Source organism: Drosophila gunungcola, assembly GCF_025200985.1.
Source record: "Drosophila gunungcola strain Sukarami chromosome 2R unlocalized genomic scaffold, Dgunungcola_SK_2 000011F, whole genome shotgun sequence".
In the NCBI taxonomy this organism is placed as follows: domain Eukaryota; kingdom Metazoa; phylum Arthropoda; class Insecta; order Diptera; family Drosophilidae; genus Drosophila; species Drosophila gunungcola.
Genome location: NW_026453169.1, coordinates 1,595,052 through 1,619,607, shown reverse-complemented (window position 1 = coordinate 1,619,607; position 24,556 = coordinate 1,595,052). Strand labels below are relative to the sequence as shown.

The 24,556-nt window shown below is 41.0% G+C and overlaps 6 protein-coding genes across 7 annotated transcripts in view; 3 read left to right on the top strand and 3 right to left on the bottom strand.

Moving 5' to 3' along the window:
* The first annotated feature begins 257 nt into the window (after positions 1-257).
* On the top strand, positions 258-4,764 carry LOC128255621 (cilia- and flagella-associated protein 57). Its single transcript, XM_052985326.1, has 5 exons — positions 258-474; positions 536-619; positions 1,023-1,948; positions 2,008-2,177; positions 2,629-4,764. Exons 1-5 carry the CDS (start codon positions 290-292, stop codon positions 4,762-4,764), a joined length of 3,501 nt encoding a protein of 1,166 aa, XP_052841286.1. The 5' UTR covers positions 258-289.
* A 16-nt stretch (positions 4,765-4,780) lies between these two features.
* Positions 4,781-5,760, bottom strand: LOC128255622 (charged multivesicular body protein 6-A). The gene is made up of 3 exons (XM_052985327.1): positions 5,605-5,760; positions 5,429-5,538; positions 4,781-5,363 (listed from the first exon to the last, which is right to left on the bottom strand). The coding sequence occupies exons 1-3, from the start codon at positions 5,677-5,679 to the stop codon at positions 4,898-4,900; spliced, it is 651 nt and encodes a 216-aa protein (XP_052841287.1). The 5' UTR covers positions 5,680-5,760; the 3' UTR covers positions 4,781-4,897.
* Positions 5,761-6,313: 553 nt separating this feature from the next.
* LOC128255623 (40S ribosomal protein S16) lies at positions 6,314-8,799 on the bottom strand. The gene is made up of 5 exons (XM_052985328.1): positions 8,707-8,799; positions 8,588-8,629; positions 8,239-8,370; positions 7,743-7,857; positions 6,314-6,560 (listed from the first exon to the last, which is right to left on the bottom strand). Exons 1-5 carry the CDS (start codon positions 8,794-8,796, stop codon positions 6,415-6,417), a joined length of 525 nt encoding a protein of 174 aa, XP_052841288.1. The 5' UTR covers positions 8,797-8,799; the 3' UTR covers positions 6,314-6,414.
* A 565-nt stretch (positions 8,800-9,364) lies between these two features.
* On the top strand, positions 9,365-14,948 carry LOC128255619 (uncharacterized). Its single transcript, XM_052985325.1, has 7 exons — positions 9,365-9,824; positions 9,944-12,516; positions 12,575-12,951; positions 13,007-13,285; positions 13,418-13,760; positions 13,918-14,075; positions 14,142-14,948. Exons 1-7 carry the CDS (start codon positions 9,527-9,529, stop codon positions 14,278-14,280), a joined length of 4,167 nt encoding a protein of 1,388 aa, XP_052841285.1. The 5' UTR covers positions 9,365-9,526; the 3' UTR covers positions 14,281-14,948.
* Positions 14,949-15,019: 71 nt separating this feature from the next.
* On the bottom strand, positions 15,020-16,048 carry LOC128255624 (uncharacterized). Its single transcript, XM_052985329.1, has 2 exons — positions 15,896-16,048; positions 15,020-15,417 (listed from the first exon to the last, which is right to left on the bottom strand). The coding sequence occupies exons 1-2, from the start codon at positions 15,905-15,907 to the stop codon at positions 15,127-15,129; spliced, it is 303 nt and encodes a 100-aa protein (XP_052841289.1). The 5' UTR covers positions 15,908-16,048; the 3' UTR covers positions 15,020-15,126.
* Positions 16,049-22,834: 6,786 nt separating this feature from the next.
* LOC128255310 (E3 ubiquitin-protein ligase MYLIP) overlaps positions 22,835-24,556 on the top strand; it is a 27,256-nt gene continuing 25,534 nt past the window's right edge. Inside the window, exons 1-2 of one of the 2 annotated variants that reach the window (XM_052984835.1) lie at positions 22,835-23,096; positions 23,141-23,525. In XM_052984835.1, coding sequence (XP_052840795.1) covers positions 23,439-23,525 — 87 coding nt within the window. In that variant the 5' untranslated portion in view covers positions 22,835-23,096; positions 23,141-23,438. Of the gene's footprint in view, positions 23,526-24,556 lie in introns of both variants that reach the window. The other variant, XM_052984834.1, reaches the window with a different exon arrangement.

Sequence of the window (24,556 nt, the reverse complement as noted above, 5' to 3'; positions counted from 1 at the left end):
AGCATACTTAGCAGCGTTTAATTACTTATTCATGGACGCTCGCGGCTCAGTAAAGATTCAAATTTGAATAGAATCCACATCCCCCGGTTCCGAAAACTTGGTGTTGTTAGGGCTCTCACTTTCCGGATGCCATGGAGTTTGCTGTCGCTGGGAGCAGGGCAGAAAGTTCCCTAACGATTCCCCCAGGTTGTTTGATCGAATTTCAGTTCCTCCAGTTTGTCTGTCTGCCAGCTAAAATTGTAAGCCCCGATCCGCGTGCATATATATTTTGTATTAAAACCCAGTAAGGATGGAGGAAGTGAAGCGACCCTCGCTGACCAACAGCACGGTGGCGATAAGGCCACGGCTAATTTACGGTCTGCGGTCGGATGTGATTGGCAACATCCACTTCAACCTCACCAAGGAGGTCATCTATCCGGTGGAGGGAGTCCTGGCGTTCCACGACTATGTCCAGAACAAGCAGAGGTTCTTGAGGTGCGTCCTCATCATTCTGCGTATGTGAATGCTAATTAAAACTGCATTTGTAAGCCTACAGATTACCAGAGGATACGCGTCCCGAAGTGATAGCCATAAGTTCCCATCGCAAACTGCTGGCTGTGCTGGAAAGGCATTCAAAGAAGTAAGAACTTAGGAAACATATTCATATTTCTCCAAAAAAAGAATTTTATTTCAAACAGTTTAAAAAGTTGAAGTCAAAAGAATAGCTAGGACGTTAGAAAATCCCTTGAAGATTTTTAATTTTAAATGAAGAACTCTCTAGCTATCAAAATTTTTAAATGTTCAAATAATTGACTCTTATAATTATACGACTAAGCCCATTTTAATGGGCTTGCAAATTTGCAAATTTAACTACCTGTAGAAATTTTTTTAACAGACTGTAATGTTCATATAAATCTCTTTCATGAGTATTTATTTATTGGCTCCATTAACGCTTAGATTTTATTAGCAGCGTCTGAAAGACTTCTTTTTACAAATTGACCTACTTTTTTACATAAATTAACTTTCTCGTAACTCCCATTTAGTGGTCGCTACATATCCATTTATGAGTTGGCCACTCTTAAGAAGCGTCGTCATCTGGAGCTCCCAAGCAACCACCGCAATGCCGAGATCCAGCAGATGATCTTTACCAATGACTCGAGGTCGGTGGCCTTGATTACCCGCCCGCCGGAGGAAACGCTCATCATGCTGGTGCTGGATAAGACCAGCACAGTGATTGAGGGAAGAGGCACGATACCCGGGTCACATGGTGGTGCCGAGTGCATTGCCGGGAATCCCAGTGATTGCAGCTTTTTGGCCGTGGGCGGTGAACGTACCCTGCTGCTGATGAGTAAATCGGAGCGGGGATTTAGCATTAGCAATAACCTAAAGGTCAAATATAGGGTCACCTCGATGGCCTTCCTCTCGCTGGACCTCTTGATGGTGGGCACTTCGGATGATCAGTTGATCTTGGTGGAGAACGGCGAGCAGAAGTTGGCGCAAAAGGCGAGCGATGCGGACACTGTGGACTTGATGATCGATCAGGAGGTTTTCGATCGCGATAAGGAGCTGCAGGACCAACGATTCTTGCCCACCCAAGCGGTTAGCCTACCGGACAGCCGAGTCCTCTGCATGACCGCTTTCCCCAAGGGATTCGCCTACATCATCTTCAATAGGGCTTTTGTCTTCGAACGCGTGTCCAAGTTTAAGTTTGAGAGAAAAACCATATTGACGGTGCCCACAAATCTGTATGCAGAGCATATGTATCAGATCAAAAATCTGGCCATCGATCACAAACAGGAAACTGTGATAGTGACAACGTCCCACTCTCAGATCTATGTGGGCATTCTCATAGTTCCCGAGACCCTGAAAACCAAGCAGCTAAAGTTTGAACCTCTTGGAGTCCTTATCCACACCGGAGAAATTATCGCTATGTCTGTGTGCGCCTGGAAACCAATCATCATGACTGCCTGTAAGTAGGATTTAATAATTCTTCTACTCTTCTTAATCTTATTAATAATCATGAGACAGCCAGGGATCAGACCATCCGGATCTGGAACTATGAAACGGCAGTAGTCGAGCTGGTGCGCAAATTCCAAGTGGATGTCAACATTGTGGAGTTAAGTTTAACGGGCCAAATGGCTGCCATTGGCTTCTCGGACCAGCTGCGCATCACCCAGATCTTCATGGATGACCTCAATGTGAGTTTTCTGATCTATACTAAATATTTGTATTTTGGTTGTTTTAAAAGCTTAGCTTATTTATAAAATTTGTTTAGCCTTATATGTTATGCCTAAAAATATTTTATTTGTTTTACACCATTAGTATTGATTTATTTATATTACATTATTAGTTGTCTTGTAAATTAGAAGGCATTTTAATAGTTTAAAATCACAATTTTTTAATAAAAAAATAAATATTTATTAATCAGCTTGCTGAGGTCCGTCTTAAATGCTTTTTAAACCAAACTCCGGAAAAAGTAGTTTCCGTCCAAAATATTGTATATCTAAATTGTAGGCACCTTCATTGTTTTTAAACCGTAACATTAAAACTATGTTGTCGTTTAATAAGGGTTCACAAGTAGCTCTAAAATGTAAAGCCTCCTAATATAACCATTTCTAATCCATAAAGCATTTTTAATCCGGATCCCAGATTGTCAAGACCTACAATTTTCCGCACTGCAATGCGGTACGCTATTCCAATTTCGGACATATGATGGCAGCCGCCTATGACAACAACATAGCCGTCACCTCGGTGTACAAGCTGGATGTGCTGATCAACCTGAAGGGCCACAACGGCACTGTGCTGTCCGTGGCCTGGTCACGGACGGACAAGTTCCTCATCTCCGGCGGAGCGGAGGGTGCCATCTATCTGTGGGATATTGAGACGGGCGCGCGATTGCAGGAGATCGTGCAGAAGGGCACCGAATATGTGACCATTTCCTGCAGCACCAACGATCCAATGACGATATTCGCGGGCACTAGCATTGGAACGATCCGTGAGTTCCAGGACTCTACGCTGGTGAGGGAGATAACGATTCCGTCAAGGACCAAGGGATCGGTGTCCGACATATGCCTGGCCAGATCGGATCTAATAATGTTCGTGGCCGATCATGAGGGGAACCTGTTCAACATGCAGCTGCCTTTTCTGGAGGCCGGAGGTGGGACCTTCACCAACTTCCGGTTCTTCGATGGACCGGTCAACAAGCTGCGCTTCTCCTACGATGGCAGTCTGTTGTTTGCAATCTCCAGCAAGGGAACGCTGGCCATCTGGGCAATGGACAACATAGAGGGCAAGGTGGCGTCCATGGATCAGGACCTGATGCGCAGCCAGGAGGTGCTGATACCGCGCAGTCAGCTCAACGATAAAATCGAACAGATTGCCAATCTGGAGCTGCGATTGAAGCAGCAGGCGGAGGAGTTCCAGTACCAGCTGAGCCAGAACGAGATCTTCGACGGCCAGCAGCTGCAGGAGGTGCACAGGAGCTACTGCTCGGCGCTGGAGGAGCTCAAGGAGTTGAACAACGAGATTGAGGCACGGCACACGGAGGAGATGAACCTCATCACGTTCCAGATCAATTCCATACGAGAGGATCATCGCGTCCAACTGGACACTCTGGCCACTCAGTATTCGGAACGGATGCTGATCGAGTACCAGAAGTTCACCAATCTGCGAGAGAACATGCTGGAACTACGCGAGAGCTACGAGGACAAGCTGAAGAACTCCACGGGCACGCTGCAGGATACGGTAGAGGCGTTGGAGAACAACTACAAGCAGCAGCTGAACGAGCGCAAGGAGCTGATCCGCGACCTGATGAAGGAGATGCAGGACAAGAAGTCGGAATTCATTGAGTACTGCCACGAGGTGGAGCTGGAGAACGACCGCAACATGGTGGCCACCCAAACGGAGTACGAGAATAAGTTGACCACCGAACGCAATGAAACCCAGATGTGGCGCGGCAAGGCGGGAGTTCTTCAAAAGAAGTTCGAGTCGCAGAGCCGCGAGATCGACAGTCTGCTGGAGGAAGTAGAGATCCTTAAGGAGGAGCACTATAAAAACCAACGCAACATCCAGAAGCAGATGCGCAACATCGAGGATCTGCAGAAGGACATTGCCGATCGGGACTACGCCATCAATGGCAAGGAGAAACGTATCCAGGACCTGCTGCACAAGAACCAGGAGCTGGACAAATACAAACAGGTGCTGGGCCACAAGATCGCCGAGCTCAAGGCGCAGATTGAGCCCCGTGAGTTCCAGATTAACGACAAGCGCAAGCACATCATCGAAATGGAGGCGGAGCTGGAGGGTCTCAACCAGAACAATGTGCAGCTGGAGCTGCAGCTGAAGGAGATGCGGGACAAGTACCTGAGCAACGTGGCCGAACTCCGGACGGAGCGACATCGTGCCAAGGCGTCCCGGGAGTGTCTGCATGCCATCTGCTCGGACATTTACTACGTAGCTGGGGAGATCAACACGGCCGAGGGACTTAAGAAAGCCGTTAAGGAGCTGTTCCGCAAACACGCCTCCGATGATGAACTCAAGCGATTCGTCACTTTGGACGCCGAAGTCAGGGACGAGTTTATGCGCCAGCGCAGGCAGATCGAGAATGTTCTGGATCGGTACAAATCGGTGGCCGAGGACAAGTCCGTGCAGAGGAAGTATGACAAGCTGTTCAAGGAGAATGTGGTGCTCATCGAGGAGATCGAGAAGCTAAACGAGACCAACAAGATGCTGCGCAGCAAGGTCAAAGAGGACTTGCGTCGGTCGACCAGGCCAACCTATAAGTAAACAGGACTCTCTTCACTTCCTGAGGCAAAGCGTAGTCTATTAAAATATGTATTTCACATTGGACTTATTGAAAATTTAGTTAAACGTCAATATATACATACAAAATGGCATTGGTTTCGTTTTAGTTTAGGTTCTATGCCTCCACCAGGACTTTCTTGGGTTTGCTGCTGATTGCTTTGGTCTTTTCCGGCTCCTCCGCGGTTTCGCTTTCGGCGGGAGTCGGGAGGTCCTCGGTGGGCACCTCGGGCAGCTGAACGGCCTTTTGCTGCTCTTCCTCCGCCTCGAGGGCATCCAGTTCGGCCAGGACATCCTCCTCGTCCTGCGTGGTCAGCACATCGGTCAGTATGGCGTCTATCTCCTGCTGCTTTTCGATGCCCTCGCGGGTTTCGTCCATGATTCGTTCCACCTCGTCGATGTCCAGCATGTCGTGCACCTTTTTCAGGGCGGCATTTCCCGCCTTGAGGCCGTCCAGCACCTTCATCTCCACCTGGGCGAACTCCAGGTCGGCGGCTAACTTTTCCAGGTTATCCAGCTGCTTGTCGGCATTGGTCAGCAGACTTTCCTGGTACTTCTTTTTGCGCAGTAGCAGTTTGGCCCGGCTAAAAACGAATCACTCGGGTTAGGTGGATCTGTAGAGTCCAAATAAATCCGGTATTATACATACTCTTTGCGACCCTGCTGCAGGCACTTCTTGGCCATAAGTCGATCATTCTCCAGCTGCGTTTCTATGCGTTTTTGGTACTGCTTAAGGCGATCCCTTTGTTGCTTCAATTGCTGCAATGGGAAAAGGGTATGAGGATTTCGGAAAACTTCCGGGTGACACAGTGACCACCAACTCACCAGCACCGCCTTGTCCTGGTCGGTAATCCGGCTAGGAGCCGTCTTTTTGCTGCTTTTCCCAAACAAAGCTCCCATGACTAACTACGAGGAAGTGCTGCCAATTCGGCTGTTTAATGGTGGAAATGTCTGAAGACGCACTTTTGGCTTTCCTATCATGTTGTCTTCTACATTCTATACTTTTTAAAATACTGCAGAAAACATGTTCTTACGGCAATAATAGTTGAGGCAAAATAGGAATATTATTTTCATTATATTTTTAAGCGATTATTTCGAAAAACATTTTTAGTTGCCTTTTGTTTTTAGCTATTTTTAATCTAGCTTCATTTTCAAAGGCAACACTGCAGTGTGGCCATAGCCGCAGTACTGAAATATACTGGAATAATACGTTAATAGTCGTTTAGCGTGGACGCAAACCTTTTTTGTTTTCATTTAAAGACATATATTTAAATTTTTCGAAACTTTTACCACGCATTTATTTAATAGACTTATATTATAAAGTTAATAGTTTGTGAAATATTCATATTTGTTTGTTGAAGCTTAAAACAAAACCACTTCTTTTTTGGTCATCCTTACAGTTGGTTTATATTAGTTCACTCTTGCGATTGAGCATTACGTACAGATGGTTTTACAACTCAACGAATAAAAGAGTTTATAGTTTTGCCCCACGTGTATTGATATACCCAATATTTAAATGCAAAAATAGCACACGTTTGTACAGTTAATTAATCCGTTTTATTCGCACTTGTGTGCAAACCATTTTCAAGATGTAAAAAATAGTTCTAATCCAAATTGAAAACCAGACAGAGTAGTTTAACGGTACGACTTCTGGTAGCGAGCACGGGCACCTGGACCGCCGAACTTCTTGGGCTCGCAGCGACGCGGATCGCCGACCAGCAGGGTTCTGTCGTACTGCACCAGAATGTCCTTGATCTCCTTCTTGGAGGCCTCATCGACGTCTGTAAGAAAGAGAATCCGAAGAGTTAGTAAACTATACATTTTATGAAAGAACATGTACAATTCTTTGGCAGCAAAGTGTCGATGAAGCCTCAAATAGCAATGGTCAAATCTGCCGATCACTCTCTTTGATTGCGACATGCACTTAATCTCCCTTGCTCGAGTCCTTCACTGGAAAAGGCTGTGTATTCCAACAAAAATCTGGGAGAAGGTGCTGAATACTTAAAAAAGGCTCAATTGTTTTTGAAGCATCACCCAATCTGCGCAATAATCTTGCAGCTTGGTTGGTATATGCTCATAATTATATTTAATCTACCTTTCAATAATGATTCGAAGGAAAAGGCAAACAATTCCAACAAAAATCTGGAAAAAGGTATTGAAGAATTCTGTAAAAAGCTATCTAAAATTCTGGTGTTTCTGAAGCATCACCCAATCTGCGCAGCAATTTTGCAGCTTGGTTGGTATATGCTCATAATTTTATTTAATCTACCTTTCAATAATGATTCGAAGGAAAAGGTAAACAATTCCAACAAAAATCTGGAAAAAGGTATTGAAGATAAGCTATTTAAAAATTCTGATGTTCCTAAAGCATATCCCAATCTGCACAATTCTATTGCAGCTTGGTTGATATATGCTCATAAATAAGATCAATCTACCTTTCATAATAATTCGAAGGATAAAGATAACAATTCCATCAAAATAAAAGGAAAAAGGTATTGAAGAATTCTACCTAAAAATTATGGTGTTCCTAAAGCATATCCCAATCTGCACAATAATATTGCAGCTTGGTTGATAATATGCTCATAGCTTAGATTAATCTACCTTTCATAATAATTCGAAGGATAAGGGGTACAATTCCATCAAAAAAGGAAAAAGGTATTTGATAATACTGGTGTTCCTGAAGCATCACCCAATCTGCACAATAACATTGCAGATTGGTTGGTATATGCTCATAAGTTTGATCTACCTTTCAATAATGATTCGAAGGAAAAGGCAAATAATTCCAACAAAAATCTGGAAAAAGGTATCTTCAAATCCTAGTTCTTCTAAAGAGTATCATCCAAAAATGCTCAAAAGCCTTGCAGCTTTGTTGGTATATGCTTATCACTTATTATTCGACAAGGGGATGTGTTTTCCCTTGAACAAAAACCCATTAGGACGGTCATTTCTTAGAATACACTTACATTTCTGGTAGAAGGCAACGAGGGCCTTGGAAATAGCCTGGCGGATGGCGTAGATCTGGGCTACATGACCACCACCGCTGACGCGCACACGGATGTCTACACCGGCGAATTTCTCCTGAAATAAAACAAGATTTATATAAATTAATAAAATGTTTCCAAGCTGTTATAAATAAGCCTTTTGGTTGACTTTGATCAGAAACAAATAGTAATCTCATTTGGCTTCGAATTCGGGATAAATGTTATCATCATTTTGGTTCAAAAGGCCATGCTTCCGTTTGTGGTTGGGATTTTTTATATTACACTTATCTCGTTAAAGTTAGGAATTATAAATGTTTTAGCATTTGATTTTTTACTTTTAACCAAAAGCTTCTTTCAATATTTACTTTAAATGCACATTAGTTTAGTTTCAAAACAATTTGAGGTTTGTAAATCCCTTTTCAGCATTCTTTAGAAACGGAAACCTGGCTTTCTAAGACACCTCTTTCGCAGTACATACCTTGCCGAGCAACAGGAGAGGCTCCTGCAGTTTGTATTGCAGGACCTTGGGCTCAATCTGCTCCAGGGGACGACCGTTCACCTTCAGGAGGCCGTTGCCACGCTTGCAGTAAGCGACGGCGGTGGCGGTTTTCTGCAACAATAAAGATTGCCGGCATTACTAAATGGTCCATGGATGTTCGGGAAAGGGTCCAAATTCCTGAACGAAACTCTCGCACACACAAACATAACCTCTGCGATGATGAGACGGCGGTGGCTCAAAATATTAGCCGCCGCCGGACAGACGCGAGTTTTGGTCTGCGACACGTGCGAAAATTTCGGTGGATTTCAGTCGTTTTATTCACACACACCTTGCGTCCGAAGACCTGGACTGCCTGCACGGGTTCTCTGCGCTGCAAAATACAAATATTTGCAACATTTTAGACATTAGTTAAGCACGAATTCTTCGTTTTTTCACAGGCACAAATACCTTCTGCTGCATTTTGCTCCGCGAGTTGGGTAGGAAAAGAGCGGAAGTCGCGTTGACAGTTGGTGTGACCGGATTTTGGGGACAGCGCATCTGTCAGTGTGAAAATACTGAAAAGCGACATCTGCAGGATAGTGTTGTTAAACGACAAACTATCGAATTGATTAAATTTAAATTAAAATATTTTAGAACTTCCTAGATGCATTTCCAAAGTAATTAAAAGAGTAAAACTATAATAGCTTTAAAAAAAATATATTATTCATTAGAATAATTTACTCCATCTGTCAAAACTAATAAAACAAAATAATATTACATATATATATATATATTATATTATCTATACATAGAAACAAAAATTAAGCACAGAAGATTAAAAGGAAAAATTCCCTCATTATGAAGCTTATACAAGTTTGGCAATTGAGTCTTTTTTCAATGGAACTACAAAACAAGTAATACAATCAAATACACTAGGTCAGTTACGTTTTGTCCTACAGTTTAATCACGTTTGCTCTGCCCAATTATATGTTAAGAAGATAATTTTCTTTTCATGTTTAAATTTCGAATAAAGTGACAAAAATCAAATATTTTATGTTTGTCAAATAATTTTCAATAATGGGAATGTATCGGTAATTTTATTCATTTTTGGTATTTGACGACTATCGTGTAGCTCACGAAATCTTGGACAGAGTTGAACCATCTCTAGCCCAATCGATAAATTGCCATCTCCAGCACAAATTCAATGAAAAAACGGGTATAATTTTGGTGCATCAGTGTCAGTGAATACACGAAAAGTGCTTTCAGTGCAGGATTCCGCGAGCAAAAAATGGTTGTCTGCACAGCCACTATGCCCCCGGAAACGAGGCCGATGCCCGCGATGAAGAAGGAGCCCATGGAATTGATGGATAACGAAAATCCCGCGAACCCTGAACCTGGTGACACTTGCGACGGGGGGGCCGTAGAGGAGGATCGCGAGGAGGGTGAGATTGTGGATGATTATGAGCTGATCATCTCGTCCGAGGACGAGGAGTTTAAGCTGCGCGCCCGCATTCAGCAGCTGGAGGAGAACAACAAGGATGTGGAACGCATGGACATGCTGTCCGCCAATTTGGCCCATCAATACAGTAAGCAACATGTTGGGTTCTACGCATCTAGATAATATAGCTTTCCCACATTGGGGGTTGAACTTGAATAACTGCGTGTTATTCAATCGTTCTGATCGATTCATGTCCTGTAATTGCAGATCTCCCAGAGCCTGGGCCTCGTCTGCCATCCTACCAGCCAAAGTCATCCATCTACATCCTGTCGGATGTGTCCAGCCAATCGGAGGATGAGTTCGAGACTCAGCGCAAGCATCGCAAACACAAAGTGCGTCGCCTGGAGCTGAGCAAAAGGCACCATCATTCGGTGTCCAGTGATTACCGCAGGAACCCGTTTGCCAGGCGCCACAAACAGGCCTCGCCGCCTGCTCCTGTGCCTCTGCCTCGCCGGCGGCAGAGCTATCACAACCACCATCAGCCCAATCATCACCATCATCGTCAACAGCAGAACTACCAGCTTCAAGATTCCCTGGACAGCGCCACGGATGGCGAGCTGGGCGAATACGATGTAAATTTTGAGAACGAGGAGGACGAGATGGACCTGCAAAGACTTAAACTGAGCAGGGATAAGCTGCGCGTGGCATTAGCGCGAGAGGAGCGGCAGGATGTCATAAGTCAGTACAAAAACAGCTTGAGGGAACGACTGCAGTACCGCATGCGCAAGTCCCCCAGTCCCAAGTACAGAAAGGAATTCCCGCAGGAGGAGGAACTGCCGCTGTCGCCGCTGCATCCACTATCCGATGGCGGAGAGGAGGAACCCGAACAGGAGAAGGCGCAGGTCGAAGATCCCGCTGAGCTCAAGTTGCGACTGATCGCCCTCAAATCTGCGATACTAAAAAAACATTTGGCGCGCAAAAAGCGCGATGCAGAGCGTGCCTACTCTCCCACTGACATGATCAATCGTGTGCATCCCGCCATTTCCAATGACGACGACATCGACGACCTCATGGAGATCAGTCCGGCAGCATCGCCAGACCGTGTTCAAAGTCCGCCAAGATACTCAATAGACTACGCCGTGGACACTAAGCCCGTGGACATGGATCTGGCTGAGACGGACAGCGATGATCAGCATAAGGATGCCTGGAATCCTTGGTCGAACAACTGGAACTCCATGTACCACGCAGGTGGCAGTTGGCGCTGCTTCTTGCCCAACAACCTGCCGCATGTTTCGGTACCCATTGTGATAGACGATGAAGATGAGGATGATATAAAGATGGACGACCGGATAAGGGGAGAGCATAGAGCTTACGAGGATGACGACGACGAAATACCGCCGCCACCGCCGCCTTTTCACATTCCACACATGCATCTGGAGGACGATGATGCCCGCGATGCCATGCATCTGGTTGATCAGCATTCCAATCATAGTTCAATTACGGAGATGCAGTCCGTTTCCATGGAAAACTCACAGACGCATATGAAGGGTCTCGACCAATCCCAGCCCGATTCCAGTGACGATGAAGCGGGTGCTCTGCGAGCTATTTTGCTGTCCAATTTACGGGCAATTAAGCCACCTCCACCTCCTCCAGGATCTCCTCCTCCGCTTGTTGCACCCGCCTTGGTTTCTGTTCCTGTTCCAGTCCCTGTTCCTGCTCCGATCGCAGCCACTAGTCCAGCTCTGGTTGAAGCCACTGTTCCAGCTCCTGTACCTGATTCTGTTTCAGCACCTGTGCCTGTTCTTGCACTTGGTCGTGTGGCCCAACTTAAAGAGGAATCAAACAACGAAAATGACTCAGACGATCCTGAAGAGTTGCGTTTGTTGCTTCTTTCTAGCATAGCCAGCAAAAAGCGGGTCCATGGGCCTCAATCGAAATCAGGCCTAAGCCCAGAGATACTTAAGAACGCAGTAAAGCGCTTCCAGCCCACTGAATTGGCAATAAAAGATGATGAACAGTCCCAGGATCAGCAGCCGATTTCAGAAGAAAGTACTGAACTAGAAACAGAAGCAGAAAAGGAAATTGTCAAAGAGACTGTTGTGGAGTCGATCCCCGGGGAAACTTGCCCCATGCCAATGGAAGCTGGTCCGAATCCCAGGGAAAATGTGAAATCTCCACAGCCAGTTGTTAAACTTACTATACAGGCTGAGATTCCTACGTCACCTTCTACCAATATTATAAAAATTGTCAAGCCCAACAAGGTGATTAACAAAAAGACAACGACCAAGCGAAAACTGCCAAACGAAGAGTTGTCTGGCTCAGGTTTGAGCATCAAGCGGCCAACAACATTAATGATTAAGGAGCCCAGCGCTCCACTGCACGCCCAGACTGTGAATTCGTCCAGCACTCGCCTCATTACAACCGTAGATCCAGCCAGCATCAAGGTGAATAAGCTGATCATAAGCTTAGCAGAGGAGTCAGCCGGTAGCGATGATGACCTGGAGCTGAGTTCGAGCTTTGCCTATGCTACTTACACGGACATTGCCAGTCCTTTGAGTTTGGCCATGGGCAGTGCCAGTGGCTCCACTACCAGATCAAATACTCCCATATCCGAGATCGTAGAGACGGCTTCCAGTGCCAATAACAACCTCAGGCGAACTGTGATTAATGAATACTTTGAGAAGAAGATCGATGATTTCCTGAAGCAAGCTAGATCTAAGGCTCCCGTAACAAACTCACCAGAGGCGGCGCCGGAGAAAATTCCTGAGAAGGTCAAGATTAACGAGAAGCAGCCAACAATTACAGCTTCTAAGACACAGCCTGCTAAAACAACGCCAGTGGTATGTTTGGTTTTCATCAGTTTGCAAGGATTGCTTATACAATTTATTTTCCTTGCAGGCTGTTCGACATTTGCCAGTGGCATCGCAGAAGGAATACCTCCGTTTGGTCGAGCGTATGCAATTGCTGGAGCAAAAAAAGGTGCGGGCAGGAAAAGCTGCAGCTCCTGCGGTCGCAATTAAGGCTCCCACTGTCGAGAAGCCAACACTTACGAAAAATTCGGCGCTGATCACGGCAAATGCTGTGCAAAATCTAGCAAAGGCTGCTCCAGCAAGTACAACTAAATCTATGACCAATCCTATCAAGACTATCACACCAGTTGATAAACCTCAAGCCAAACCCGAAGACTCAAAAGCACCAAAGTCCAAAGCCAAGCAGAATCAACCGTCCAAGGAGAGTCGGCTGAAGGCCTTTGAGAATTCTTTTGTCAAGATCGGGTATATATTACTGTAGGTATAGCTTAAAGTTACTCATGCTTGATTATGTTTGCAGGGGAAGCATGCTCCTTAATCTTGACAAATCGCTGCAAATGGTCGAAGAGGCTAAGAAGTCGAAGGCAATACGCCTGCGATGCTCACAACGGCTCAAGGAACTCTATGCCGAAATGCAGACTGTGAAGCAGGCGGTCAAGCAGGAGGAGCTTAAACTGGCGAGGATTCAGCCGGAGATTCAGGCCAGCCATGAGATCATCATATCACTCAAGCAGAAACGCCATAGGCTATATTCGGCAGCTGTGGACTTGGGCCGTGGATTAAGGGGCGATGACTACAGGTATTAGCACCATCAACCACAACAGCAACCAGAACGGCGTGGGAAAGCTGGAACAAAGCGATTACTGAAACCAAATCAAATAAGGGGAGTGGGGGAGAGTTCTATGCGATTATAGGTTTGATTTCCTTGCAGGTTACTCGACGAGGGCAAAGCGGCCATCACCCGCAAATCTACACAACTCACTAGAGAGATTCGTCTCTACAATTCCATTGTGAAGTACGATGACCTCAAGAAGCTGACTGACGCCGAGGTCGTTCAACCAAATACTGTGATTGAAGCGGAATCGAAGAAAATTCAAACGGAGAGTGATGCGCCAGAGCAGCCAAAGGACTTGAAGGAGGCGAATACCCAGGAATGCCCTGCATTTTCAGAACCTATTCAACCTTCCGCAGATCCAGCGACTGGGAATCAAGCTGAAACGGAGGCGGGTCCTGAGATTGGAAATCAACCTGAGACACGGACAGAGACTCCAGATGTGCGTGGATTTCGATTTGTACATATTGCTTCAACTATTGCTAAGAACCTCATTCAACGCGATATTTCCGCAGTTATTTTTGAGTGTATTGAGCACTTTAATCCATATGTTGGTTCAAAAATGCCCGCCCTAACAAATCGGTTGAGTTTATTTTCAGGATCAGGCGCAGGACACAACGGTAGATGTTCCCATACAAGCTGCAGGACCCTATACGGTTTCAACAATGCGGGAGCTTCGAGAGGAGAAGGCTGGCGAGCCTTATAGGGAAAGCTACCTGCGTGCATATCAAACGCCCATGTCCCGGAACTACAATAGGTGAGTGGGAATCGTACGATCTATCGCCTGGCGAAATGTATTTGGCTTCGTTTTTCCATTCCCAAGCCACCTTGATGTTCACGCCACCATCTGCCCCTTCGATCTGATGGGTCGCTGCGAGGATGCCGACTGCTCTTACCTGCATTTAGCCCGCCCCGATTTCCAAAACGAGCTGCCAAAGACAAACCCCCCTCTCAATAACTAACAAACTCACTAAAACACTAAAAGTACACATATAACCCAAAATAAATTTAATAGCGTGCTTGAATTCTGGTAAGTTGAACTCTTCACGCGACTTAATATTTAAATGTTGCTTTCAGTCAACGTTAAAAAGAAAGAACCCCACAAATCAAATGCCAAGCAGATGAAGAAAAGCAGCCGCCCCAGCAGCGAGTGCAAAACCATTAAAAGAACAAAGAAAAAAAAAACAATCGTTACTAGGTTGTACCTTGTTTGTTATTTACATTTATATATATCCCGTGTAGTGCAAGTTCCATGTTCGCCAACGCTCGAAAACGATGTTTCGTGCTACAGTTTGAACGGATGTGCATTTCTACCATCCGATTATATTTTTTTTTACCTTATTATTTTCAACGATTTTTCAACAAACTCGCCATAAATGTATGCCCGAGGGCAAACAACTAGATCAGCATAAATCGTTGATTAATTAATTGATAAATGCCTGCTTTATACAATTAATTTGATTGCCAGTTGAAAGTAGTTTTCGTATCGCAGAGAAAGCCAAATTTATTTTTTTTTTCTTTCCGAAATCACTTTTCAATATTCTTTATACATGTTTAATTATTATAAAGTTTTCTAAAAATGCAAAAAATGAATTTACGAAACCAAATTCGCCAAAAAAAAAGAGATGAGAAGAATAAATAAAAGAAAAGTACAAAATTAAATGAAGACTGTTTTAGTTGGGAAAGGGTAAAGACCACAAATAAGCTAATTTAGCCTTGTTTATTCCTAAATATAATTTAAATTAAATACACAGTGGGTTATCACAGCCAATCCATACAGGAGTACATAATAATTTACAAGTTGTCTCCTAATCCTGGCCCTCTTCGTTGCCGTAGTACACGTATTCGCGGCACCAGTCCTTGATGCCATCGTCGTTGCTGCAGCAAACAGGATACACAATATCCGACTTGGTCACCTTGGCGCACCTCATGCACAGCTCCATTGCATTGGAGTCCTTCTCGCACTGCTGCACCTTCAGCACCGTTTCCACGGAGAGATTTCCGTGATATTCGCTGGGGTCCACCTTTGCATCCCCCGCCGAAGGTCGGGCATTGGCACTGAGTGCGAGTAGAGTCGCCATCAGTACAATGCAGAATATCTGTAATCAGTCGAAAGTTGAACAATCATTAATTGAATTTTCGGCTATGACACAATTGAGCGACAAAGGCTGTTCAATGCGCTTTGGTCTGGCGCTAGCCAAACACATACGGTTTGAGCCAGATCGAACGAGTTTTATGCAGTTCAAGTCTTTAGAGTCTTATCACATTTTAACAAAAGGACAACGCGTATAGCTCAATCAAATGCCAGGGGGGCATTGACATAAATTAAGTTTGCGGGCAAACACCGTTTATTATAATATCTGAATCAATTTAATTAAATCTTTTTCACTTTCCTAAAATTGATTTATGAGTTCAATTCACGTTGAGTGTTTTTCTTTAGCCACCTGTTATAAATCATTGTGAAGTGTAATTGCCTTATTTGTATCAATGTTTATTTCGATCGCAGATTAGTGCTTGGCATTATCTGAAGGATTTTTCGTAGACTTTATATTCGGACAATCGAATGTTTGCGCTTACTTTCTGAGCCATTTCGTTGGTTAACAAATACTTTCTCCACACCACGACGAAATTGTTTAGATCTCGATGTATTACTTGCTATAGCCGAGCAGCCCGCAACTGGAAGCTATCGGGGCTCCAGCGTTACTTTTTATACTTTGTATACCAGGCCATCGCCATCGCCATCCGAAGCTAAGGCACAGATCGTGCCGAGATCGTTCAGCATTCGTGACACATAAAGGTTGAGTTTATTGGCGAATACCAGGCCAGGTACTGCCACTATCTCGCCCGAACTCGCTATTTAGCTGTGGAGGAGTGTGCTTTGCCCACAAAAGTAATCACATTGGTTGGTATTTACAATTCGGTTCGGTAATCGCAGCACACACTTTTGGGATCGACATAATGGCATACAGGAACTTCACGCATCATGAACATGACTGTGCAATTGTACATCTATATTTTAGGACCCTATAAAATTCGACCTTCTTGATTAGATGAGTTTGTGCATTTTTGTTTTCCAAACATTTTGGGATAAATAAAAAATATTTTGGTTTGTTAATATTTGTAATTAAAAAATGCGATTTTTAACTTGATGATATTCTTTTCTTCTGCTTAACGTAAAATAAATAAAATTTGTGGGAGATGAGCAATGTTGGGAAGTGTACTTGTTTTTTGGATCTAGGTAAGGTGTAAGGTTATTTTCCAAAATAAGTATGTTAAAGATACACCATTTGGAAAGTATTTAGGCGAGGTAAAAGGTACACAAAAAGAACAAATAACACACTTCTTAATTAAATTGGTTTAAAAATAATCAATGTTCAGGTTAATAGGTTTTTCTCGAAATTGCTGTTGAATTATGACATATTGTATACGCTCTAACAATAAAGTCTGGTTGTAAAAACATGTTAGAAGAAACATCATTGTTTACTGCATACGCGGTCCTTATTTTCAAGTTACAGTGAAATTATGCTATTTTTTGTTTGCGAAAATAAAAAAAAAAGCTTTACTGCATTGATATGAAAAGTTTTATTTATTACTTAAAGATAAATGTTTGGACTTAAAAAACTTTTGAAACTTGAAAAAAACAATTTTCAGAACCTTGGAATTTGCTTTTCTTAAATATATAACATGCAATAACTGCAGTAATCCCGCTTAAGTCACGTTTTGGCGAGCGGGCTGATCCGAAATCAGAAAAATTCTTTTTTTTTGTTAGAATCGTAGCTACGTCGACTATGATTTCTAGAGGCAGATTGTTTTATTTTTTTTTTACCTATTGGGAGCTATACAAGTGGAAAAAAATAAAAATTAGAAAATCGTACTCCGTCGGTATGTTTTGTGGCTAGGACTTCTATTAAATGTCTTTCTCGGCACCTACAAAAAATCGGGAAAACGCGTTTAAAGCTAAATAACGGTGTATAACTTGATTGAAATAGGTTACCAAAAATAGGTTACCAAAAATACACATGACAAAAATATTATTTCAACAAAATCCTTTTTGCAGTAGAAGTCCCTCTTAAGATAAATACAAATCTTTACTTAGGTAAGGTAAAATGTAGCCTTGTATTTTTTTACCTAGGTAAAGTAAAAAGTAACAAAAATGTGTACCCAGTTGTAAGTATTTAGATACACTCCAACACTGGAGATGGGCGACAGGAAATTAATTTTCAAAATCTTCTCGTACTTAAACTAAATTTTTTTTTTGGATTTAATAGTTAGAAGGGTGATAATGCAAATAAAGCTGGACAAATTATAACAACATCAGAGGCGCACATTGTTTACCGAGATCATTCTAAACTTAGAAGCTCGGCTCACTGCATTCTCTATTTCTATGACAATCGAACGAATATATGCCCGCATAGTGCACATAAATGTTGCGTAGACACAGTCAATTAGTGAAACATCATGTTGCTGATAATGGGGTTTCATGGGCGCCTAACTGATTACAACCGATCATTGTGATCCCAACCCAGAATCGCAATTTCATTATGCAATGTCTCGGTCAGTGCTTACTTCCGGCAATAAATCGGAATTTCCGGGAACGGAAACTAAAGGATGCTCGAGCTCTAAGCATCCTCACCACCAATCCCTGGATGACCTCACCCATCATCTACAGAACCCTTTTGAAGACTTGTTGTTTACTTATGTGCATTCAATCGCACTCATTCTAACTGCAATAACTAATTAACGGTGCATCAGAATTTGTAATTGCATTTCCAATTCCTGGAATCGACATCGGTTGTTCCCCGAAATTGATGTAAATAGTTAAAGCGTAAATTTTTAATTGTTTTATTTTTTCGCACTTTAAGTGACAGCTTAATACTGTCCAAGGTCATGGATGGTATGAAAAGTTTCCACTAGATGATTTAAATAATACAGTATGTAATTTTCCGAAGCCCCGTCGGCGTTCTTCCCAACCCATAAAATAAACTATAAATAATTATTTGAAAGTATAAAACAGAGTAATAAGGGGACTTAAAAATCGATTAAAAAAATCACCGTTTGGGGTAACCTTGATCCCATCCGCTGATTAAGTACGTAAATAAATAAAATCAATTCCCTGTTATTAGCCCGCAATACAATTCATTCAAAACTAATCAAATTAGAAAATAATCTACGGGGAATTTTCAATGGGTTGCTTCATTAAGATTAAAACTGCCCTAATTAAAATGAAAAAGATCCTGAAAGATCCTGAAAGTTATGAAATTATCTCAGTTAGGAGATGGGAAGCCGACTTTTGAGCCCATCTTTATTTCTATATTTGAAGACCTAGTTTGAAGTATACTAAGCAAACAAACAATGCTGTGCTGATTAGGCTAATCACATCATCGGAATTGTTATTGATTCAATTACTACAATTGCATCAAAGCTTATGAATATTTTGATCAATTTAAACATTTCTTTTAGAGGTAAACTTATATTTTTGATTTACATGTTAATTTAGTATCCAGGGCATTGTCATTTAATTCGACTACAGAAAACAAATAATAAACAATGATTCCCTTGGCCCAGACAATGAACTTTGGAGCCGAAGATTAAAGCAATCATCCGGAATTTCGTGTTGATTTCTTTCGTATTTGAGTTAATTAGTCCAATCGAACAGACAGGGAAGCACTCTGCCTCCATATAGTACTTCTCCAGACAAGTGATTTCGGTAATCAGATCGACACGAATCTGGGGACAGAAATTATGGCACTTATTGTGAAATGTTTTCAATTTCGTCCATCTGATTTATTGCTGGTAAGTGGTTATTGATCGATGGCACTGTTGCCAAGTGGATCTCCCGCGCATGCGGAAACTGTCGTTTCTGTATTTATAGTGGGGAGTTGATGAAGATTACCGATCGGCGGCTATAAATACAATTAAGAATGTTTACAAAGCGGTCCCAGAGACTCCGTTATCAGAGGGCGGTCACCCACCGCCATTGTTTGTTTGTCTCGGTCTCGCTCCTAGATGAGTAATGTCATCAGCCGAATTATATACACATAGTACTCACCTTGGTCACCCCATAAATCATGGCCATGCCCTCTTTTCCACCCACACAGCATGCGAATGACTACGGGACGCCCAAAGTCCGTCTCAATTATCTTGGTCGCTTTTAATGATCCGCATCATGAGGCTGAAGTGTGCCACCGATCGTAGGATATAAAATAGTTGCCTGATTGGTTATCAGTCGCGATCGGCGTTAATCCGATTATAAGAAAGACTCGATTAAAACCATGATTAATAAGTACATAGATAGATTATTAGAGACATTGGTCAAAACATAGTTATTATTTATATAAATAACATAATATGTTATATTGTTACACTCCATAGCTACAAACAGTCAATAACAAAGTAATTATATTCAAAAACCAAAATAATTCATTACTGTAATTTTTTTTACCCCAGAATCAAACAGCTTTCGGTAAATACTTAAATAATCTTTCCATATCCGCAAAGATCAAGCTCTCGTATTTATTGCTTTAGTCATGAAAAAAATTATAATTTTAAATAACTTATAAGTAAATTATACAATTTAAGAATAATGAACTTTTTTACTTTTATAAATATAAATATAATAACAGTAGCACTCGAACAGGAACTAGATGAAAATGTGGTTTTAATAATTGCATTTTCGCATTATAAGAGACCATCTTTCCCTTATAAACTTTTGGTTAGGTTTTTATTTTATTTGTTTTAGAAATGCAGTTAAATATCACGACTAAGTCGTGTCTGAGAGGTTATAGTAATAATGAGGACCCAATTCGCGAACTATATAAGGTATTACAGCGATTGTAAACAACAGAATAAAATTTATGAATTTTTTTAAATGTTCTTTGTTTAAAAGTATTTGATAACAGTTGGAAGAAATTAAATAAATGTCTATCAACATACTGTTTTTTTAAACCTTAAATGTAAAAACCGCTGGAAGAAAGCTTATTGCATCAAAATAAACTGTTAGCATTCTTAAAATAATTTGTTTCAATTGTATTTCATTTATAATAATAAAATCCGTTTTATTTTGGTCCCTGCTTAAATTGATAACGGTCTCTGATTATTGTATTTAAAACTAATTTTATTTCCACTAAAGCTTAATACATAAATAAGGTATAAGAATAAATAAATTGATTGAAAAGCTCTTGTGTCGACTCAATGTAGATAACTGTAATCTACTGACAGCAATATGTTGGACCCAACAAATAATAATACTAATTACTTAAACAATATTTTTCAGATATTTTTTTTTTTTGACTATCTATTTTTTTTTTAGTAATATAATTTCGGTTTAAATTCGGTTGGAATGTACTTAAAATTAAAAAAAAAGATTTTTAAGTCACTCCCAAAACAAACCCTTTTGAAAATCTTACAAAAAAAAATATTTCATTTACAAAAAAATAAATACTTTTACAACAATCAGTGAAGAACGTAAAATAATAGCAGTTCCAACTTTTTAAAAATCCTGTTATATTAAATTTAATAAAATTCAATTACATTTAGTGGCACAATTTGTGTTAACTTAATTTACAGAGCTTTAATCCAACCTTCGTAACCAAATGTAGCTAAATAAACTATTTATCCTGTGATTACCCAAATGTTTGCCTGCCAACTAATTAAATTGGCTGCCAGAATGTAATCCACATTTGCCGAATGGGAAATATCCCGGGAGACAGCAGATTTGCATAGTTTATGGCAGAAGTTGTACAAATGCTATTCGGATGTTGCCTAGACACTAGGCGGCCCCATTATCCCTCCCATTCAATCATTGTCCGTTGTCAATTGCCGATGGCCATTGCAGTGATATTGATTTTCTGTACCGAAACCCCTGATGGACACAAATTACGAGTGCATACTATATTGAATGCTATAGCCAAGGTCAGTTCTAGTCCGCGCAAACCCTATTATTAAGGGATTTGCGGGGAACGTGACCCGGCTGGCCGTCCATTCCCATTCAGTGTCACCTGTGTCACCTGACCTACAAAACGTACCCCATACATAATAGCGGTAAATACCAAGCCGGAGGTGTGTCAACGTATGCAAGTCACTTTACATTTGGAAGCTGATGGTTTCGCCAAGGAATAAAGTGCATTTTCTGTAAGACTTTGGTCGGGCTGTCCCTTCCCTTTCTTATTCGTTTTTGTCACCACATTTAAGATCGCCCTGATAGTTGGGATGATATTCCTGATAAATATTAATAGAGTAGAAGTAAATATATTAAGCACCTTTAAATTATAAAAAAGCACTTAGTTTACTTTGAACTATTTCATCATGTAGACAAACCTGTAGCATATAAGCAACTATAGTCCGCGATCTATGTATGACCTCCATTAGAGGTTAGGCAGTTTCATCTAACATAAAAATCTTATTTTAAAAAATCTACAGTGTTTTATTGTACTGACAAACTATTAGGTGAGCAACTCAGTTTAAATTCAAAATTAAAGAATATTTAAAATAAGTAATAACAAATAAAAAGATTAAAAGTTTGGAATGAAAATAAATAAATAGAATAAAAATAAAATTTAAATAAGTAAGATTAATGCAAGATTGTATTAATAATAATAAATAATATATAAGTAATAATAATAACAATTTTGTTAAATTAAGAAATATCTTAAGTTATTAAGCAAATTTAAATATAAGCAATAAAAATAAGCTCAACTTTGTCGCAAAAGTAAATAAATAATTATAAATATAAATTAATTTTTAGGTCCACCCTAATATGTACCGACCGACTCATTAGTCTTCATATTGTGCAGGTCGCCTGAAATAAATACAAACAACTCAAGTGCAGATAAGGCAGTAAGCCAGAAGAGAAGATGCAGAAAAACCTGGAACAGCTGCATTGCACTGAAAAGAAAAGAGATCTGCACATGCGCCCATCGCATTCGATCACCAATTTACCTGCATTTCAATTTCAATGCGGCGAGCAGAAAATCTGATAACAAAAGCCCAGTGGCTGAAAACAAAAACAACAGCAACAGCTGGGCGGCAGAGAAGTTGATTGAAACAGACAGTAACAGCTGCCTCTAACACTCTTCTCGCCCCCGCAGTGAATCACCCACAACATGCAGCTCTCTTACTGCACTGAAACAAAATAAGTACAAAACTTCCTAACACAAAAATGTACCTAAATACATTGAATGTGTGTTAATATTGTATCATACAAAATATTTGCAATAAAACAAATAACAATTACAAAAGCCTTTAATAATACAGAATGTTCAAAAGTTAATTTTTAAAATTGTTGTTTAATTTCCTCACTTAATATTTTATTAAATGTTATTTAGAGAAAACAAAATTTTTTCAAATATTAATAAGACTCATTTCTGAGTGAACGTTTCTCTTTCGAAAGAGAAAATCGTCGGCCGTCATTGCCCGAAGCGCAGTCGAACTGTTTGAGATAGCGAGAGTTTAAGGGAGAGCGAGCGGACAAAAATCTATTTAAGCAGCACGCAGCGCTCATTTTTTTTCATTCGACTTTCGGCAGCAGTGTTTAACACAAAAATATCACAATACAAAAAACCACAAAATAATCCGTAAAATCGCCGGGAAAATATCACGAATGATATTTTGATTCTTGAGAAAAACAACGGTATAAAAATCAATGCGTTTCACAAGACAGCAATAAACAAGCTAAAATAATTTAGGAATAACCAACAACTGTAGCAACAATCAAAAGTTAATACGAAAAGAGTGCGTGCGTTTGTTGCCGCTTAATAAAAATGTGTACAAAATTTCAAAAGTGCAAATTTATATAAATCACTCCCGCAGTGCTAACGTTCAAAGTTAACAAACAAATCAAACCAAATAAAATAAAGTAGAATCAAAGCAAATCAGAAATTGGCTAACAGTCCCCAGACTGGAACAAAATACGCGAACTTAATTAAATTTCGTGCGCAAAAGAGTAAATTTGCAACCTGTAGCTCGGGCTTCGGCTTTGATTTTGATTTTGAATTCGGCTTTTGTGCGAGCAAGCCGGAAGCCAATCCCCAATGCAATTGTTTTGAACCACAGCTGAGCAGAGCTTTTACCTGTTAGACAACAAATAAAACGGCGGCAGCAGCAGCAGCAGCAAAGCAACAATATGTGGTGCATTGTCAACTTGCCCAACGGCACCCAACAAGCCGTCAAGTGGGATCCCAAAGCCAATGGACAGGAGTGTCTGGAGAAGGTGAGTTCATCGCGGCTATACATAGAATGTACTACCCTAGGTGGTAATTTTCCATACAATTCGCTCATTATCAGCTGAGCGAAAGTCAACTGTAATAGCCCCCGATCAAGAATTCGCCTTTATAGCTCGCTTCGTCTTATTATCGAGTTTGGTAAAACTTTAAGAATTATAGAATACTTAACACATTGAAATCGCACATTTCTTTTTATCTTGCTAAGCTTTTCGAGAAAATGTACATTAAGGCTTTATTCCACACAAATACGGTTATTTCTCTTGTGCTTATAAGTTTCTTATTGTAGCAAAAAATTGTTTCTCTGTTTAAATTAGAAATCTCTTGGGAAAATAAACCCCCAGATAGGGTAATTCATGATGTCCAATAAAATCCATTACTGCAGTTCCCTTTAAAGTATTCCTACTATCGGATAATAATATCACACATACTTTTTCTTCACCACATTATGAACCCCTTGATAAAATTAGAATTTAAAAACCGTCTCCCAGAAGTTCTCAAGGTCAAGACTAGCCTGATCCTAAAATAAAGTTCACATACTTTGTCGCACATGTTATAAATTCAGTAGTGGCCATGTTGTTGAGCTATTTATAAACCGCAGACCCTGTTCAAGTAGTTCCCATACTCTTTATTCCAAAAACAAGGCTTATCGCTCCTTAAAAATAGTTAGTTCCATATTACTACGCATTACTACAAGTAAATAAGTCCCTCCGTATAGGTGATAGAACTCTGGGGAAAGTCATCACCTCCACTTCACAGAGGTAACAACATTATCCATTAAACGCGCTCCCGATTACATGTTCGCCTTGAAATTACTTCATAGCTTATCGATCTTCAACTTAAGATTACTTAATATTCCCACATGTGTATGATAGTATGATATTATTCTTAAATTACGTATCCCTTTATAAGGGGATGGGGTAATACTAAAGGGCCTTTAAATCACTTGAGCCAGCCGGGAATACCGAGTATAGAAATTGGTTGTTTTTTTATCTTTGGAAATAAATAACTTAAAAATGAT